This window comes from Misgurnus anguillicaudatus, chromosome 20 (genome assembly GCF_027580225.2).
Source record: "Misgurnus anguillicaudatus chromosome 20, ASM2758022v2, whole genome shotgun sequence".
Lineage (NCBI taxonomy): Eukaryota > Metazoa > Chordata > Actinopteri > Cypriniformes > Cobitidae > Misgurnus > Misgurnus anguillicaudatus.
Genome location: NC_073356.2, coordinates 2,827,274 through 2,848,316, shown reverse-complemented (window position 1 = coordinate 2,848,316; position 21,043 = coordinate 2,827,274). Strand labels below are relative to the sequence as shown.

The window sequence follows — 21,043 nt, the reverse complement described above, 5'->3', positions numbered from 1 at the left end:
ATGCGGCGCTGCGCAGACCGATTGGCGGCTGACTTGAAGCAGTGCATGCCGGTTAGAAATTTGTCCGACTAGAGCCAGGGCTGAAGGCATGTGACTGTGACGTATGGTTTTAAGGTACCGCGAGAGCGTTTTGAGAGCAGTCGGCTAAACACATCAATTAAAAACATGAGCTCACTCACAATAAATCATTTGAAATTTCATTTCAATTTCATTGCGACTTTAAGTGTTTTTACTAATAATAAACCTCTGCCGTTTACAGATTACAGTCATTTTCTAACTCATTTGGGTAAGACTTCAGGATTTTAAGGGCTTTAGTCTAAAGGCATTTATAGTGAATGTGACATGACTCAGTAGTGTGATGAGTATAGTCTGATATATTAATGAACAGCATGTCTTTATCTGTCCCTATGCATGCACGGCCCGCTGTGTCTTTTGCAATGTTTCTGTGTGGATATGCATATTAGGCCTTCAAAGTCAAAGAGCACATTTTTACCACTGATATCTGAATGAATACAAACTTTAAATCAAACATTTACATAGAGTCTCACTTAAGCTTTAAAGACAGCATGAGAAGCGCCTCCTGGAAACAATAAGGGTGGTTTTCCAGACAGGGCTTATCCTAGTCCAAGACTGAAATGCATGTTTAAAGCTGCCTTAATTTAAAAACACGTTGTACTGACATATGTAAACATACATCAATGTTATTGTTTTGTCTCAAGGAATTTTTTTTTTTTTGTAAGGTATGTTTGTAAAAAATTTATTAATTCAACTAAGGCCTAGTCCTGGATTAATCTAAACCCTGTCTGGGAGACCGCCCCTAAGAGTTGTTTTTTTTTCATAAAGGACTTAAAGGTGCAGTGTGTAACTTTAGAAGGATCTCTTGACAGAAATATACAAAACTATATTGTCAGGGGTGTATAAAGACCTTTCATAATGAACCGTTATTTTTTATTACCTTAGAATGAGACGTTTTATCTACATACCGAGGGTCCCCTTACATGGAAGACACCATTTTGGGCCGCCATGTTTCTACAGAAGCCCTTAACAGACAAACTTTTTTTACTAAGTTGTAGCTACCGTATAGCTTCTCTATGCGTTTCAAAAGCGAGGGGTGAACAGTGAACTGAGCAATTCGCAACCTCACCACTAGATTCCGGTAAAATTTACACACTGCACCTTTAATATAAGTTAATCTCAAATGTAAAAAATCTCAAATGTTCCTCATCCATTTCAATGTTTCAAATGTCAATAAGATAATTTTTCCCATCACTTTTGTTCTTGGCTTTCTGTTTTTTTTTCCGTAATCTCATTGTTTTTCATTAGACTTCATTATTGTGGGTGTTTGTATCTCATTGTCTTCTCAATCCTCCTGCCGTCACGCTGATGAACGCATCCTTTCCTCTGACAATCACATGTTTAAACCCTACTTAATATCCGCTAATACTCTCACATCCCCTGTTTATCCCAACCACACTTGATGACTGCATGAATCCATTTCAGTGATATCAGTAATAACGTCTTAAACCTCGTGGTCGCTTACAACATTGCATGAAGTTTTGTGTGTGGGGTGCATGCTTCATTTCTGATCTGTATCGAGGCTTTAGCTAACTGCTGTCTGCTCTTCTTTAATGCTGACGCGTGTACAGTATTCGCTCCATACAGCATTCTGCTAGCATGCCGGTGATGAGGTAAGCAACAAGTCACGAACTGTGCGCAAACCTTGACCAACAAAAATCATCTGTGTTTTATATTTTATACATACACGGTTGGGTAAAACATGGCAATTTTTTTATTTAAATTCAACTGTTGGGTTTAAATGAGTCATATTTCACCAAACCATGAGTTGAAACAACCCAGCACTTGTAAGCAGTTGCTGTTTGAAACCACTAACAGAAGACATCCAATGTAAACGTCATTAGCTTCTCGTCTTGAATGAAATATTCAGCTAAATTCCCACAGAAAAACTGTTTTATCTTATAAGGCAGCATCATATTGCCACCTACTGTCTTTGTATGATGCCTACATGCATTGCTTTTATCATTGCATCACATCTCTTGCAGGAACATGCCCACTTTTAAGTCATTCGAGGAGAAAGTGGAAACTTTAAAGGTAAGGCAATGCTGATTTTATCGATTCGCGTGTGTTTGTGTTGGTCTTTTTCACATAGACATTTATGTCTTTGCAGACCAAGATAAGCCCCACACCTTCAACAGGAGACATTGAAGAGGTTTCAAACTCAACCCTTGAAGAAGAGCCGGTGGTAAAACAACCAGAGGCAACAATAAGCCCAGATCAGCAACTTCACTAAAGACCCCCACATCTGACACTCCTCAACCCGCCCATCTAAACTCCCAATCTCTCTCTCTTTATCTCCTGTTCACCACCACTCCACAGCTACACAACTGTGATAACCAGAAGACGATTTATTATATTTACAGTAAATGTAGAACATGAGATTGATGTCTCGTGCATTCTGCAAGTGCATGTGGATTTAAATATTTCAAAGCTGCTCTTCGACACACCACACGTTTGTGTGGCGATGATAAGCATTAGTACAGCCGGTTTATTTGTTTATCTGCTGGCGTCTTCAGACTGAACACGGTAGTCGTGCACTGGAACAGATCTGTGTGTGTGTTTGTGGGCTCCCTTATGCACTATAGGAGCAATACATCACTCTGACCTCTGACCCTTAACCTTGTGTGTCAGTGCTGTTCTCACAGTTTACATGAGAGACTCAGTCCTTTAAAGAGGAGGCTGTGCATATCATGAAATTAGATTATTGAAAATAATTTTCACCGATAAAAAATAACATTTGCAAGTAGCTCTACTAAAAACAACCAAAATTCTATTAGCACTTTTTTATAGTAAATTAACATTGTGTTTGTTCTCCTTAATAATGCCAAAAACACACAGGATCATGACTTCTGTCTAACCAGTTTTCCGTATTAAGTCTGTGTTATTAATGTTCATAACTATAACACCAAATATGATCAAAGGATGTTGTGACATTGTGGGTTTGTGTACATGATAGACAACTTGTGTTATTAATGTCGCACATCACTGAGATCTCAGTGGCTCGTGTTGCTGAAACTGAAAAGCGTTCATTTAAATTTGATGGTGTGATACGACGTACTAGAATGTAAGAGAGATGGATGTCAGTAAGAAAGTTAATCTTAGACTAAAGCACATTTATAATCACACCTGCTGTTATTGTCTTTTTGTGTGTTTATTAGCTTTAGGTTCCAGCACTACATCATCGTTCCAGGTCGAAATAATAAAAGTGTTTGAGTGTTTTAAACGTGCTTTCGGGGGGAAGCCTTTATTTTTTATTTTCTTTTAAATTGATGCATATCGCAAAAGTTTAATGCTTGCTGCTATACATATCCTAATAAATGTTCATATAGATTAGAAATATGACTCTTCTAGTTATCTTCCTAGTATTGATTTCTACTAATATGGAAGATGTTAAGCATCAACAATAATCCAGTTATATATACATGTTGGGACCAAGAATGTTTTATTTGTATCGTCCTCATGTGTCACAGATGTTGTAGCTCAGGTTTTGTATGTTTTCTGTGTATTCCTCCTCATCATCATCATCATCACTTGAGTATCTGAATGCATAGACTGAATGTCTTTAATGGGCTTTTCTCTTGGGTAGCTGTTGTTTCTGTTATTACTGCATACTGAAAGACAAATATTTGGTTTCTTTGAATGTCAAATGTCTAATAAAGCACACAACACATTCTCTTTATCAAGTATGATTCTTTAGGCTTAAACAAAGAGGTTTCACTACCTTTACTAAACACTAGATGGCACCATAATGTACACTTTAGTCTTGTACTCTGCCATGGTGATTACAAAGTTAAATGGGTAATACTTTACAAAAAGGTTGCACTTGTTAACAGTAGTTAATGCATTAGCTAACATAAACTAAGATTATTAACGAGCACCTATTTCATTGCTAAAAAACAACATTATTTTGTGTATTTTGTATAATATAATGTGTTTGCGTGGTTTATGGTTAAAAAAACATATTGTTTTCCACATACCGTACCGTATTATTTTAGCTCCAGATTTCACTTTCTTCCTGAAATGCACAGATTTAAAAAGCTATGTGTCCATAATTGGCCAGCTAATCTGTACGTGATTGGCCTGAATACCTCTGACATCAGCCGGAAATGTGACGCTCCTTACCATGTTTGAAAGATTCACTCACAATGCAATGCTGACAAGAGTTAACTTACAGGCCGTTAGTCCGAAGCCGGAGGAATTATGATAATGATAATGTCTTTACTACATCACCAATCCCAGGAAGTAAACTACAATTGTTAGTTCATGTATAAATGTATTGGTAAATTCTAAAATGAACAATCACTTAAACCATATTGTCATTAACTAACATTAACAAAGATTAATAAATTCTCAAGAACAATATTGCTCATTGTTAATTTATGTTAACAAATGCAACCTAATAAGTGTTACCGTTAAATGTTTTATGTTTAACATATCAAAGACTTGACTAGGAATGTCAATATATGTGCTTTATTTGTTTAAATTCATCACTGTGTTTGCTCAGAAAAGACCTGAATAAAGAGGTTTCATGATTTCTGAAATTGTGATACGTAGTTTCCTTATTGCTAAACAAAAGGCAAACAATTATATCTAGATTTGGTCAATCTTCTCATTCATTTCGTTTTTCATCTCATTCTTTTGTCGTGTTTTACCAAGTAAATGTCTTCTTCCAAGATGTTAAATAATATACATTGATGAAAATATATTTAGTGACTGAGGGTGAAGCACTGGCCCGATCGGGCAAGTGACAACACTTTTTACTGACCCAAACCTCTCTCCCTGACACTGTGCACCCTTAAAAAATCAAGTGCTACACGATACAACAGAAGAAGACATTATTGGTAGTATGGTTCAGAACATCTGAACCTTTATGTTGTAAAAATGTTTTTTGTAATGGTTAAACAAATTATTCATATGGTACATTGGGGAACCAAAAATGGCATTACCTTTTAAGAGTGTTGGGTCTGCATGCTATCAAAAAACCTTCATAATGTTACTCAACGCAGTATATGGCTGTTTTTTAGGTTTAAATATTCTGTCTGCAAACTATTATAATAATATAAGCCTTGTTCATCTCAAAGGCTATTTCAGAAACAATTACACACTGACACACACTGTATAGTAAACAGCTGCCGAAAAACTTTATTTTTCTGTGACGATAAACCAGGAGCTCATAGTAACACAGGCACCTTCGAAAGGTTTCACACCAATATAAACAACAGCGGCACTGACAAGCACCACAACATTGTCACTGTAGCACAATTACAATGGCAGTTTCTATTTACACACAGCTCAGAGTAAAAACTAATAATACAGCCAGCAAGTGAGATAAGAAGAAGAATAACAGTCACCGAGTGTTTCCTCCCTTATAGGAGATGAAAATCTTTTTGAGGAAAATAAAAGAAATAAAGGGAACAAAACGGTGCAATTAGATCAACGTGGTGGTAAGACACAAATATACACATAGCGAAGTGCTTTCAGTTAATGTATTGCAGTATAAGATCATCTTAGCTCCCTCTACGCTCCTATCCACAGTCAAGACAAGTGTGTGCACAGTAAATGTATGGTGTAAAAATAACTTCTTTCAATCTTACTATATATGTTGCCATATGAGCCTGTACACTAAAGCATAAAATTGCATAATTGTATCCGAGTGAACAGACCAGACACGACCACAAACTCTAGTGGCATGAAGCCTTGAAAATATCTTCTAATTAAGGCCCTCGTCTCCGCTGATGCTTGACTCCGTTTAACAACAGGGCTACATTTCTTTCATTTCATTAAGAGTCAAGTGTTGCCGGTTACAAGCTTTCAGCAGCAATTCCACACCACAGATATCTGAAATCTTTCTTCATTGCATTATAACGGGTTGATGTTGAAGAAAGGTTTGAGGGAGGTTAAACCCCGCTGGGATCACAAGCAACGACAAAGACATCCACGTGCTAAAAATAGAAACTTGTGGTTTGATAGTTTAGACATATTTGAATTTTTCACAGTGCCATCTCACAAATTGACCAAAATTAAATGTCTTGCCCTTTCCTTTCATGTTAGATGTCGAATTTGAAAAATCTTTGGATTTTTTTGTGCTAATGTCAATGGCAAGTAAATCGTGTTTTGAGAGCAATCTGTAATATAGTTTATAGCTAGCTGCATCTACAAGAGTTCGTCCTTCACATTGGCATAAACGGGTACCTTCTTCCATGAAAAGCTTTGAAATACACGTAGTCAATGTGCAATAATGAATAATACACAGTAATATACTCTAAACATTGCTTAATGGTCAAATGATAGATGTGGAATTTGGGGACGTTATTATTTTGGTAAATGGGTCCCCAAACACCTCTTTTCTTTTATGGCTTTACAACTTAACTGCTGTGTCTGCTAGCAGCGGCATGCAAAGATGAAGACATCCTGAGTTTCTCTTGACGCATCGTGTGCCGAGGAAAACATATTTCTCAAACCAGGAATGTCAAAAAAAACATACAACTTAAAAAAGCACATTCTGGGCTGACTGCAGAACAAGAACTTGTATTGGTCCTTCAGATCAACCAGTCCCTATATTTAGTCTTTGTTATTATGCCATTATTATCTGCTACCGAGGTCAGACGCTGTTCCTATTATCATCAGCATGTGTTTGTTTTTAGGGCGGTCGACCCTGTGCAACAGTCTATAAAATCAACGGATGTGTGCACATGATGCTAAGTATAGCGCAGGTCTAGAAGAAACCACACACACTTTTGGCTTTCTTAGCTCTCCCAGTGCACACAAAAAGTTCAGTTGTTTGCTCACCCTCGTGTCAGTCTAAACCCCGAATGATTTAGTCAAAGCACACAGTGACCACAAGCTGTTATGACTAAAAATGAGACCATAAAATGACTATAAAAGCAGCTCAAGACTCTTGTGCTAACTCCCCTAAAGCTCTGTATATTCATACTCGAGATCATTTCAGAAAGTTGTATTTCTTTAAGGGATAAACCCATGAGGGAAAAGCCCTTCGCGTCAGAAATGTAAGACTATTCCCAGTGCTGAAACTGGATGATGGAAATGAATGGAAGTCAGGATGGAGGAGGTTTTTGCAAGTCCTAACAGCAGCCTACCTGCCCTGTGTCGGTTTACACGGATAAAACATCACCAACGACATTCAGAAATTCGGCAATTTTTTTCTTTTTTTCCATCGGCATGCACATGCAGTATTAAAAAATACACTTAGATCAGCAAATACTTGAAAAAGTGTAAAAATCCAGTGCGACAGTCTTTGAGTTCTTGAGGTTAACATGGTTTTTGATTGACAATGATCAGCAGTGAGATAATCCATTCAGAGCAATGCGCCTAACCGTCTCGTGCCAGATTAAATAATCGTATCTAATCGACAGCTATGTTGAAAAACCATAGCATGCTGTGTTGCCCTTTACATAGACAGCTTGCAAAATCCAACCAAAATGTACAATTGTAAGCATCCTGAATTGCAGAACTGATCAACAAACATATATAAGTACATACAGCACACATATTATGGTCTTAGACTAAATGATCAGATCAGCCTAATATGAATAAAATGATTGTTTCGAATAGATTTCTTCTTCGAGTTATCATTCAGGGAACAACGTTCACATTGGGAGCACAACATAGCATGCTAGGTTAAGGAACAAAGCTAACATGTGTCCAAACCCATTGGAGGTGATCTCATAAACTTGTATCTGGACCAGACAGCAGACGAATCCGGGCCGGATCCGGCCCGGAGCTGCTGATTTCGGCGTAGGTCCGGTGCGGATCCGGCCCGGAGTCATTTGCTGTCTGCGGTTAGGACCAAGATAGTAATTCATAACCCCAAGATTTTTAGCATATATGTGCACGATCTGGTCTGTTAGGCTGAAGTTTTAGTCTCTGAGAATAATGAATGATCTCACCGTTTAAGCATCTTGTAAGAAAAAAGTTTCCCCCGGTCTTTAAAAACTCAGCCGTAATCATGTTGATTAAAAGCGTCCCGCTGTTTCCAAACCCGGAGATGAAAACGACAGAGAAAAACAACTACAAAATTGTAGCTGAAAGTCGTTTACAAAGGACAACTGGGAAAAAAGACGCCCACCCCGTTCCCCTAAGATTCAAATTCATCAAAAGACTCTGAGAATAGCAAACGCTAGACCTTAAATCTGCCGAACGTAAAAAAGGCCTTCACTCCGACGAAATGAACTCAGACAAGCCGACACCGGAAACATTCCTTTGCTTTTCTGTGCATCTCCGCGCACAGCATCAGACCTCACCAAGGCACAGTCAAACTCCGGTATTCCTCATACAAATACATTCCTGAAAAAGTTTGGAGAGATTTTCACCCCTCCACGGAAAAACAACAAAAGCATTTCAGGTCCCCTCTCTGGCCCACGTGCTACAGAGACCCACCAGCTGTTTTGTTGTTAGTATGCATTGCAGAATGAATAACAAATAAAATACAAAATCTTGATTTTCCAGTTGGCCAATCTTTTCTGCAGACGCAGCGATTTTTCCGCACCGTCAATGTCCTTCGCTCTTGCTGTTTGTGGCTGGACACACAAACGCACACAACTACACACAGTTACATAAGCAGACTAGCGAGTGGTCCATCTGCCATCTGGCAGTTACATGAAGGATTCTCGCCCGATGCAAAGGCAGTAAATATTCAGCCTCGTGTTGGGACCTATCGACCAACACATCTGCACAGATATGTGTATCTGATCAATACCCCTCCCAATTTTCTTTACATCGCCGCATGACAAAAACAGATGGCGAGAGTTTTTATGCCTTAACTATCACGAACTCCTGGTGTCCAACGGGGAAACATCTTTGTTCTCCAGAATCTTCACCTGTAGCTTACAATGTAGATCAAAACATTTAGACGTTGATTAATATAATACGTAATATCTTGGTTATGACCTATACTGTATGTTAACACAGAACCAGAGAAGACTACTGAGTTAAAGACAGCTAACGGTTAATCTCTGTGTATTCTGTACTGCCTAACTATGCGACCTTGATCAAAGCTGGTATTCATGAGCAGCGCTACGTCTATATAGTGTTAACCAGGTAGCTTACACAAGTACTGTATGTAAGTTATATATGGTTTAACCTGTGGAAGAAAGCTGGCGATATAATTCAACAAGCGTGGCGAACGTATTCATGTTGTAGCTTGATATGCGCCTTATATTTTCATGTTATATAAAACGAGAAGAAAACCAGCAGCCCCAATAAACACCAGTGATGTAAAGATGCTAATAAAACTACAGCCAATAGATATGGTGAGCACCATGATAACACAATGGTGTTTATGAAATATCATTACTCAAACTAACCACCGGTAAAGTCGCCAACGGCTTATCTGAGGCAAGAGCATATAGAAATCATTTATTAAAGATACTCTGGGTCATCCCAATAGCACCCGATACTTGATCCCAAAATTACTTCATTTCCACACATGGAAACACGATGGAATAAGTTTCCCAGAATGGACACCCAAGTGTAAAGTGTAGGAAGGTTCATCAGCTTTTACTCAAAACCCTCTATGAGATATCTCACAAGCTGTGGTAGCACCAGGAAGGGAATGAAGAGAGGCGGCAGCTGATCATCCTCATCCTAAAACACATCCCTTCATCTCTGGTGGAAGATTACAAAGGTTTCGGGTGCTGGTGTGGGGTTTGACCGTAGCTAAGTCTTGTTATTGATGGGATGTGTTTTGTGGATTGGCAGTTTTCACACATAAAATGTCTTCTGATACAAAGCTGAAGTGTGTAATTGTTTTCAATCCCTTAATATTGAAGTTTTATTTCTATAAAAAGAGTAAACACAGTGATGCTATCGAAACATTGCACTCATGGACCCAGCATCCTAATATGGCAACAGTGATGTGAATTTGGGTTGGGACTATCTGGTTTCCCAGATGGAGAGAAATCCCGTCATTATTTTTGCAGTTGGATTCGTTGAAGATGAATTACACACCTCAGCTTTAATAACTGCATAAAGGTTGTGATATATCATTTCATCATAAAAATGCTCTCGGTCTAGTTAACAATTAAACCAAATACAAACACAAGTTGTTGGAAGCGTCACTTTTAGCTTTGGAGCAACCATGACTATAAATCTTTATAAACATATTAAGTGCAAGTAGAATCATGGGATGACAAAACACCAGAAAACAACGTCAGATAACTGAAGAGCGAGCTGCCGTAATTCCTTTCGGATCTGTTCTTGGATCAAACCGGACCCATCAAAACCATCTGACCAAAATCCTCACGAGGCCAGTGAGCCGTCCTGTTACACAAAACCACAGACAAATAACAAAAAGTTTCAGCTTGTCCGGCTGGTGACGTGGACGTGGCATCTGCTCCTTTCATTCCTTCCTGCTTGAGCCGTTGAGGTCAAAATCAAAGGTGAGGAAGATCTCTTCACCTATAGGAGGTAAACGAAGCGTTTGGCAGAGTTTCTGTAGTCGGGTGTGCCGGTCGACTCATATTGACTGCAGCGTGAACTCACGTATGGCTCTCTTGTGAATGAGTTTGTTTCTCTGCCGGAAGAGTCTGATGTGCCGATGAAGTTCAATAAATGTCCTTTATTGTGAAGTCAGATATACACGAAGCAAAAAATTGGCACGTTAAAAAAACCCTTTTTGGTAGCAAGAAGTTATTCCTGTGACAAAAACCCTCGGCTGTTAAATCTAACTGCTGGTTTTGCTTGAACTTTCACATCCCTGAACGAAACGTCCTATTGATATAAAAGCAGAGATATAAAATCCCTCCATCGTAGATGTAATTGCTTGTGACGGCACGGCTGAAAGTCTTTTTCTATCCATTTTGCTTGCCATAGCTTCATTTTTTGCATTGATGAATTCCCACTCAGGGGAGACGTCCACTCAACCTTACAAATCCTAAAACAAATCCCTGTGGTGTTACATTCTTGAAGAAACAGGGTTTTCAGGCTGTCCGACCCTTAACCTTTAGTAAAATGGGCAGGAGAAAAATGTACACAGAGAAGAAAAAAACACATTTTCCATTCGGTTTCATAGTGCTCTCAAAGTCTCCGAGAGAGTTTTGTACTCTTTGAAAAGACCTCGGACAGAGGTTGGTCCTCCAGGCATTGACTGGATGGCTTTATAAGCAGTATTTCACAAACAAAGTCAAGTTTTTTCTTTTTTTTCGCAGTGCAAAGCATCTCGCCTCAAAGAGAAACTTCATAAAGAAAGAAAGAAAGAAAGAGAGACAGTCTGTTGGTTCAGGAGTGAGGTTTGACCTCCGGCTTCATATGGGTTTAGGATAAAGCAGGGCGGGGCTGTGGTCAGTAACAAAGAAAAGGAAAGCTTTTTATTTTCATTATGGTACGCATGCACGGGAAGCCCACCCTGTTTATACGTCTCAGCTATCACAGCTGTTTCAGTCAACAAATCTCTGGCAGGCTTTCTTCCAGCGGCAGGCCGTGCACCACATGTCCCTGTTCTCCATGCCATAGACTTTACGACATTTCTTCCCCTCGCCGCGTGACTTCCTACTGCACAGAAAGAGACGAGAAGGATTTTTTACAAATATTGTACAGCATACAGGATCCTACACAGTAAGACTCATTCATGTGCAATATGCATATGAGATTACACATGGAGTTGTGTTTTATATGGATTAAAAGCACAATTTACAATCCATGTGGAGTACATAAATGTTTCATCTACATGTGCCAATGGCCGGTGACTTGATAAAACTAACTGGACATAAATATTTTTACTGTTTTTTGTTAACTTACATATACACTAAATAAACATTATGCAATAAGCTACCATGTGTTAACTACAATAATTAACCTGACCTGTCATTAAATAAATAATACATCTAAAGCATTTATTCATCTTAGTAATAGTACTGTCACTATTATTGAATAGGCTGTCACGATTTTGAAATTTTGCTGACGGTTAATAAATTGTAATGGTTATGACAGTTAATTGCCTATTTTAGGACTTTGACGATTATGATGATTAATTGTCTGTTTTATTGCTTTGACATAATAATTCTCATACATGTTTTTGTTTGTTCATTAAATAATTTTCACACATTGTTGTGACCTGGCAGTACACATATCACATATTTAAAAGTGATTATTTAATGAATATGTCTTTCAAAAGCTGAAAATAAAGAAATAAACACGATAAAGTGTCTGAAAAACAACTAAAAATGCAATCAAAATAATATACCAGAACAGGCCTTAAATTGTAGCCAATCCTACTAAGGTCATATTAGTACTGGACCACATGTCTGTGGTGGCTGCAAATCCATAAGAATAGCTTCCTTTAATTCCCTAAATTTGGAATTGCTGTTTTGCCTGGCAGTTCATACTGCTTATCAAAGTTTTGCAGCATTTCTTTAACCGCTGTTTTTCCACTGTACTGAACGGCTTTGCAATGCATCACGTTACACTGTCAGTTAAGGAGCACCATCTGATACAGTCTCGTTTATACAGGCACAGCAGCTCCCCCTTGTGTTTTTAGAGGGATGTGCAATCATCGCGGTGATTTGAAATCATCCTGATGAGGTCAAACAATCGCGATGAGACGATTATTTAATCATTGTGACAGCCCTACTTAGTACATGTTAATAAACATTAAAGGAGACTTTTCACAAGACTTTTTTAGATGTAAAAATATCATATGTAAAGTTTTAGCTCAAAATACAATATAGAAAACTTATTATAAAATGCTAAAATTGCCACATTGTAGTTGTGAGCAAAAATGTGCTGTTTTTGGTGTGTCCTTTTAAATGCAAATGAGCTGATCTCTGCATTAAATGGCAGTGCTGTGGTTGGATGGTGCAGATTAAGGGGTGTTATTATTATAATAAGATCCCCTTCTGACATCACAGGGGGAGCAAAATTGCAATTAGCTATTTTTTCACGTGCTTGCAGAGAATGGTTTACCAAAACTAAGTTACTGGGTTGATCTTTATCACATTTTCCAAGCACTGGGGACCCAATCATAGCATTTAAACATGGAAAACATCAGATTTTCATGATATGTCCCCTTTAACCTAAACAATTTCAAGTTCAAACATTAGTTAATGTCTATAAACTAACTTGAACAAACAAACCGTTGTATTATAGATTAATAAATGCTGTAAGGTTAATATTGTCTTTCACTTTCTATTCCTATTTCACAGACTATAGTAGCACATACAATTCAGTCTCTCTGTATTGCATCATTATTCATCATCGTGAGTTTGCTGTTCGCCCATCATGCTTCCATTTTAGTGGAGTTTGACTTCCCACAGCGGTGCTGCACAGACCAATTGCGCCACATGAAGTTAAACACCCATTAGAGATGTGCACCTTTTCATCATGAATACTCGCGCTTGGCAAGTGCTGGGTGCTAGGCTGTTTATTTTCTTTTTAAATGGTGCTTAAACATGAAAACCATCCTCATCTACTGATGTTTCAGAAAAGATTTCTCTCCAGACTATACTCCACCGTAAACATATGAAACATAACCATTGACACACACTGGGCAAGCATGTACAAGTGTTAAAAGATCTATCATTTATTTCTTTTAAATAACTAACTATGTCACATTAGTATACGTGTAAAAAGCCAAGCAAACCTAATAGAAGAAAATGAAGTGACTTTATTGATTCCACAGCTAGTTAAATCAGTTAAAGTCATTCTACAATACTGGGATTACCCACTCCTTCTGGCATCATACCAACTCAAAAAAGAGCAGCAGGACTTACTGTACTTTTCCCACATTACTCACACATTTTATGAAGTGCATCCAGACAACAAGAATGTTACTTTATAGGTGTCACATCTCTTGCATTTACCAGCACCTCTTCAAATTAAATTCAGCCATTTTAATCTTTACACTTTCAAAATGATTTATGTCTTCTGGAGTCAAATATGAATGCATCTTAAAACTAAACGTAAATGTTTAGGTGCACAGGTGTGTAAATGTTTAGGTGCACAGGTGTGTAAATGTTTAGGTGCACAGGTGTGTAAATGTTTAGGTGCACAGGTGTGTAAATGTTTAGGTGCACAGGTGTGTAAATGTTTAGGTGCACAGGTGTGTAAATGTTTAGGTGCACAGGTGTGTAAATGTTTAGGTGCACAGGTGTGTAAATGTTTAGGTGCACAGGTGTGTAAATGTTTAGGTGCACAGGTGTGTAAATGTTTAGGTGCACAGGTGTGTAAATGTTTAGGTGCACAGGTGTGTAAATGTTTAGGTGCACAGGTGTGTAAATGTTTAGGTGCACAGGTGTGTAAATGTTTAGGTGCACAGGTGTGTAAATGTTTAGGTGCACAGGTGTGTAAATGTTTAGGTGCACAGGTGTGTAAATGTTTAGGTGCACAGGTGTGTAAATGTTTAGGTGCACAGGTGTGTAAATGTTTAGGTGCACAGGTGTGTAAATGTTTAGGTGCACAGGTGTGTAAATGTTTAGGTGCACAGGTGTGTGTACCTGAGGGAACCTGCGGCTCTGGGTGGAGATGAGATCACTGCAATGGTCTGAGAGCGTTGCTCACCAAAGCCCTGAGTCCGGCTGTGAGTGGGTGAAGCCTGTAGTCCACAGAAATCAAACACATGTTTTTAAGTGCATGTTTATTTTGTTCACACATCAGTCTGTGGCTGGCATGGTGTGAACACAGAGATGGTTGAGTGTGGGTGATGGAAGCAGCTTACATATCTGTTTGTGTGTTTGTAGAACCAAACAAATAAACAATTTATATGCCTACACACATGACATGAGCAACCTAACACAGCTCTTGGTATCAAACTGTATAGTACAAACAAACAACTGTATGATTTTGTGGGTTCAAAGGGGCTCAATATAATAATTTAGGGCACGATAAGCACAAGATTGTGTGTGTGTGTGTGTTTACTCACAGAGGTGCCAGTGAATGTGACGGGTGGGGACTGCCAGGAGATACTGAAACTGCTGCTGGATGGTGTAAAGCCGGTGGAGTTGGTTGATGGGATGGTGACTGGGGCGGTGGCCTGTGGAGTGACAGGATTGTGTATAATCACACTAATCTAAAGTCTCTCTATGGCAGGGGTCTTCAACTACTCTTTCGTGTGCGAGATTTTAAAATTGTAAATATGATGCAGGCCAAACTTTAACCCCTATTTTAACATTATATATATATATTTGCTTTTAAATTACTGAAAACTCATATTTTCTTTATTAATATTTTTAAAAATTACAGTTTAACATTGCAAGAGCCAAATGTTAATAGTTCATCTATGAACATTGCACAAAAAAGTGCAAGTGAAGAGTTTCGTTGCAAAACGAGATAAATCCATTTTTTTACATTTTTCTCAAAACATGTTTATTATTATGTTATCATGTTATTATTTTGTTTTATGGTGCTACTTAGCTGTATTTTTTAAGTTATGAAGGTTTAAATCAAAACAAACCAACTGCAGTTGTATTGAAATTAATTGGAATGCACAACCAAAAAACAAGATTTCTGAACAATTTAAAAAAACGGTGGTTATCTCGTTTTGCAACGAAACTCTTCAAGTGTAAATAATGAATTTTGTATAGGGGTTATTTGATCTACGTCATCAATGTTCGCGACGGCCATATTGTTGACATAGAACTGTCAGTCTCTCAATTGACAAGCGCGGCAGCGTGGGTATTATGCATGGTATTATCGGTGTAATTGTTTTTAAACCGCGCGATGTTGTGTGGTGTAATACACGGCTGTTCTAATAACAGCAAAAAGAACCCCGGAATTACTTTTTATGCGATACCGACTGTCAGAAAACATGAAAGGCAGGAGACAGAGGAGTTGAACCAGCGAAGGAAAGACTCCCAACAGCAAAGTCTGTCCCCATCATTTTACCACAGGTAACGTTAGGGATATATGCCTCACAGCAAAGTCTGTCCCCATCATTTGATCACATATGGTTAGCTGTAAGCAGTGGCTGAAACTGCTCTTTCAAATAAGCTGCCATACATTGAGACAGTTATTAAATTAGTATTAATAACTATATGAACATAATAATAGGTCTGGCATTGATACTAGGTAGGGAATTAAGGGCCGTTCACATTATAACAATATTTATAAAAAAATATATAGTTTTGAAAATCGTTTTATATTAAAGATAATAGCGGAGCTCACACCAAAACTATAACGATACAGATACAATGAACGGCATCATTGGGATCACTTTCTGAGCGATTTTTTCCACCTGATGAAGGATAAACCATTGATAGCATTAAAATCTATTTGAACTTCAAAAAGACATTGAAGCTCATTGCTGAGGTCTATAACATTAGATTACCTGCCGTTGCTGTGAAAATCGACTACGTAATGCTTGTTAATCTATTACATTAACTAACTGTTATGCCAAAAGGTAAGAGATTACACAAACTAGATTCACTGTTTAGAGTTACGCGAAACGCAGCGTGTTGAGGACTGCAAAAGTTTTTATTACAAGCAATATTAAAGGCAAGTGATTTGCGCGAGTGCCGTGAGCGAATTAGCATAAACGTATTGTTTGGTGATGTGGACGATGATATAGTTATCGTTATAATGTGAACGGCCCTTCAGTGCTTGTATGATGAATGCGGATACTGTATGAACGATATAGTTATAAATATCCGGATAAGTTACAGCTGGCAATAAGGACGGATCTTTACTTAAGACTATTGGGTCTATTTGATATGGTTTCACAATAATCAAGCTCATCTTCTCTTAATACAGACGAGATTAAGCCATTAGGCTACTGCTCCCCTCGACTCAAATCTACGTGCGGCTAGGGGCAGGACAGATGTCATGTCAACAAGATGGCTGCGGTTAGCGACTTCCGGTGTTTGCGAATAAGCCCTATAGCAGAGCTCTTAAACTTCTTTTGTTTATAAATGTTTAACTTTTATACATTTTTACATTTCAAGTATTCACAACATATAGTCTTCTCCTAAATTACTTAAATTGCACTTCATGTTTTATTTTTTAATATTTTTAAAGGGGTGGTTCAATGGTACTTGTATTCTGACTTATTAAGACAGTTATAGAGTTGTTTCCTCATGCTAAACGTAGGCAAAGTGTCAAAAAAGTAGTTGGGCATGTTACAGACTATTTCTGTGCCGAATGCAGGGTTCGTACAAGTTTCGGAAAGTTTTTTTCGATTACGAGTCCAGCTGATGTTTCAGGGGTTTCTATAAGTATCACTTCTTTATATGGGCACTTCTCCCGGAAAACCCCGCCCACCCGTCAATCAGCGGGAGATGCTAAAACTTACAAACATCACGCGATAGCTTTCTTTAATTTCAAAACTCAACAATGGCACGGAAGAAGAAGTGTGTTTTTGGATGTAAGGAGAAGAAAGTCAGCCTTATGAAAACAATGAATATAGTTTATTATCCGGGGTAGCAGCGGAGTTTTGCGTGTGTGTTTTATGAGCTGGATTTTCCCAACCGGGTCATGAGTTGCATGCGGTAAGTAAGATTTCTGTCTTATGTTGGAAATAGGCGAGTGCATATTATATAAATGACACGAACATGTAGTGAACCATAAGTTAAAACAGTGTTGTATAGTGTTGCATGACTCATACTCGCTCCACCCGTGGTAGTAACTCCTCCTTCTTCATTTTCAATGAAGGATTCATAGTTTTCACCTTGCACAGTGTTTTGATTGGAACAGACTGAATTACAGCACTTCCGGTTGGAGTGTCACATGCAGTGTAGTCGCACAAGTTTTTTTTATGTATCCAAAACCCAAATTGGATCCGAAAATTACGCACCCGCAGATGGTTGGCACCCTACGCAGCCCCTTTTCAACTCTCCTTCCGGTTTATCGACCGTCATTTGTACAGTGGAAAGGAGGAAAGTTAAAACACTGATTTTTAAATCAGATAAGGATAACCGGCGGGCCAGATGAAGATGATTGGAGGGCCGCATTTGGCCCACGAGCCGCCGGTTAATTAACCCTGCTCTACGGGCTCGGGCGGGTGGGCTTAGACTTTTGTTTCAAACATACAATGAGAGCGACACTCCTAACTTACTTAAAAACAGATAGGGTTCAGTGAACTAGTCGTGTATGAGCAATGCTGTCATCAGTGCATCACTATTGTGTTTTGTTTTGAGATGACCCAGTATGGGCTTTCTTGTCATTTTTAGTTTTGTTATGATAACATGTTCCTGTAGCTCAATTGATATAGCACTAAATTATCAGCACAAAGATTGTGGGCTTTGATACCCAGGGAACCCAATGCTAATAAGATCTTTTAGGAATCAAGCCACTTTGGAAAAAAACCCAATTACATTCAAGTTGGCACCTCTCATCTTTAAACATGACTGTAAGTATTAAGAAGAACATGTGCTATCTCATCATTATACTGTATATGTGATGTATGTTACTTGTGCTGGTTTGTACAGCGTGACCAACAGAACAATCTCATGTCAGTCATATGGGGGCCGAATCTCTGTAATGTTTTACAGTAACTTAGGAAGACACAGTGGATGTTGGCACAGATAAAAGAACAATATTAAAGGCTTAAATGTCCACAATCCACTCATTATTATCAGATGGGCGGTACCTGGTAGGCGTGGTCTGTGTGCACTAGGTAGAGTGCACTGGGAGCAGAGCGACTGAGAGGGGTGCTGGGGCTGTTCTCGTTCTTTGGGCCGTTGGTGCTGTCCGGTGATCTCTGGTCCAGAGGTGGTGGAGAGGACAGCACAGACGGGGACACAGGAGACAGACTGCTCAAACCGTCCGCCACAGAGTCTGTGTTCAGCTTAATCTCAGTATAGTAGAAATCCTCCTCACCATCACTGCACTCGGACTCACAGTTACGCCTAAAGAGAACATCATGTATCATATTACTACAGTATTTGTTTTGTGACCACTGATTTAACTTCTAGAGTTCAGCTCTATGCTAATCTTTTTAATCTACCCGTTTACATTGTGTACTCGAGTAAAGTTGTCACGACACGGAAGGGTTGAAAGGACAGGACGCAAATGCAAGGTTCAAAATAAATAAAATTTAATAATAAAAACACGAGTGCAGACATAGTGAAGGCAGGAACACAGGAACATGAACACAGGAACATGAACACAGGAACATGAACACAGGAACAGACAGGGTATCAATGACAATGATCCAGCAGTGAGCAAACAGAAGACAGAGGTATATATACACACACAGACTAAATGACAAACAGGTGTGATGAGGCAGGTAATTAATCAATGAATGTCCAGGTGATAACAATGGGAACAGAGACAAGACATGACACGGATTAACCGTGACATTACCCTCCCCTCTACGAGTGGCTACCAGACACTCACATAAAACACAACAAAAACAAACTCTGGTAGCGAGAGTCCAAGGGAGGGGTGGAGGGCTTGGGGACCCTGGCGAAGCCGGCAGCCGCCGGGATGAGACCAACAGGACGGTTGGCCGGACTGCGCCAGGAGAACCGGAGCGATCGCTCCGAGAACCGAGGTAGACGAATTACCCCCCTCCTGGGAATCGTCGACGATCAGATGCCCCCGGAAATCATCTCCCATCCCCTCGCGGAAACGGAGACCCTCGGTAGCCACCCCGGGGAAATGATCGGGCGTGGTCCGTTCCGGATCCCCCTGCGAGCAGGATGGTGGTCCTCCGAGGGACTGTCGACGACGACTCAACCGTTGGGGGACCGCCTGGGCCGATCCTCCTCCCGCAGGAGCGAGCGATCGCTCACGGTGGTCCCCAAGAGACATCGGGGCTGATGGGGAATGAACCCCGATGTCACTACTCCCCCTTGACGAAACTCCTGGGGGAGCCGCCCTCCGTGAACCTGCTGCGTCCAGTTTGGGCTGGATCATTCTGTCACGACACGGAAGGGTGTAAGGACAGGACGCAAATGCAAGGTTCAAAATAAATAACATTTAATAATAAAAACACGAGGGCAGACATGGTGAAGGCAGGAACACAGGAACATGAACACAGGAACATGAACCCAGGAACATGAACACAGGAACATGAACACAGGAACATGAACACAGGAACAGACAGGGTATCAATGACAATGATCCAGCAGTGAGCAAACAGAAGACAGAGGTGTATATGTACACACACACAGACTAAATGACAAACATTTGTGATGAGGCAGGTAATTAATCAATGAATGTCCAGGTGATAACAATGGGAACAGAGACAAGACATGACACGGATTAACCGTGACAAAAGTATAGTAAAAGTATGTTATACTAAAGTGCAGCATGTATGGTGTAATGCTGTATGTGAAAGGGCAGTTTAGTATGGAATGGTGTGGTATAGCATAACAATATATATAGTCATAATGTATAGTATGGGCCAGCTAACAATTTTTTGTTCTGGTTGTCAGCATGTTGTTTTTAAGGTTTGTTTTTGGTTAGCTAAGAGAGTTTTCCTGATAAAGTTAGTTTGTGGTTCCCAGAATGTGCTACTGGAGAAAAGTGTACATGTATTAGACACGCACTTAATAAATAATACAAAGAAAATGGATTAAAGAATGTTGTGTTTTCACTAAATCCTAGTTTAATATTTTAAGATATGGAAAGTCAGATGGATAACAATCATCTGATCGCTCTGAGTAGTTGCTAAATTGTTAATCATATTTAACCATCTTTAAGTGTAAATTCTTATTACTTTTTCACAATAAACTTTTGTATGATATAGTATATTATACAACAGTTCTTTCTGGTTCTCGAATCTGATTGGCTAAGAGGCGTGCGATATTCTACTGATAACGGCACAGTAACCGCTTCACTATTTTGGATCATTCCGCCACCTGCTGGTCATTTTAGTATTAGTGATACAGGCTCATCTCTGACTGGAAAAACCGCGCGCACACACACAGATGGCACGCGCTGTTTTTAAACACTCTCCGTGTGTCTCATTAGTTCACTAGCTCGTGAATCAGTGTGTGAATCCCCATTCGGAAGTTATTATTCCGTCAAAGATCAGCGCTCTTGGATGTTACAATAAACTTAATGGGAGCAATGTCTT

General features: G+C 39.2%; 2 protein-coding genes across 9 annotated transcripts in view; one reads left to right on the top strand and one right to left on the bottom strand.

The window, feature by feature from the left end:
* Positions 1-3,754, top strand: part of tpd52 (tumor protein D52) — a 42,275-nt gene extending 38,521 nt beyond the window's left edge. For 2 of the 4 annotated variants that reach the window (XM_055218928.2, XM_055218925.2), the window contains exons 5-8: positions 260-286; positions 1,647-1,688; positions 2,061-2,109; positions 2,186-3,754. In XM_055218928.2, the coding sequence (XP_055074903.2) occupies positions 260-286; positions 1,647-1,688; positions 2,061-2,109; positions 2,186-2,308 (241 nt within the window). In that variant the 3' untranslated portion in view covers positions 2,309-3,754. The remainder of the gene's footprint in view (positions 1-259; positions 287-1,646; positions 1,689-2,060; positions 2,110-2,185) is intronic. The other 2 variants (XM_055218926.2, XM_055218927.2) reach the window with 2 other exon arrangements.
* Positions 3,755-5,192: 1,438 nt separating this feature from the next.
* Positions 5,193-21,043, bottom strand: part of znf704 (zinc finger protein 704) — an 80,932-nt gene continuing 65,081 nt past the window's right edge. For 2 of the 5 annotated variants that reach the window (XM_055219654.2, XM_055219655.2), the window contains exons 6-9: positions 18,608-18,866; positions 14,948-15,058; positions 14,523-14,620; positions 5,193-11,583 (exon numbers count right to left, since the gene is read on the bottom strand). In XM_055219654.2, the coding sequence (XP_055075629.1) occupies positions 11,469-11,583; positions 14,523-14,620; positions 14,948-15,058; positions 18,608-18,866 (583 nt within the window). In that variant the 3' untranslated portion in view covers positions 5,193-11,468. The remainder of the gene's footprint in view (positions 11,584-14,522; positions 14,621-14,947; positions 15,059-18,607; positions 18,867-21,043) is intronic. The other 3 variants (XM_055219656.2, XM_055219658.2, XM_055219657.2) reach the window with 3 other exon arrangements.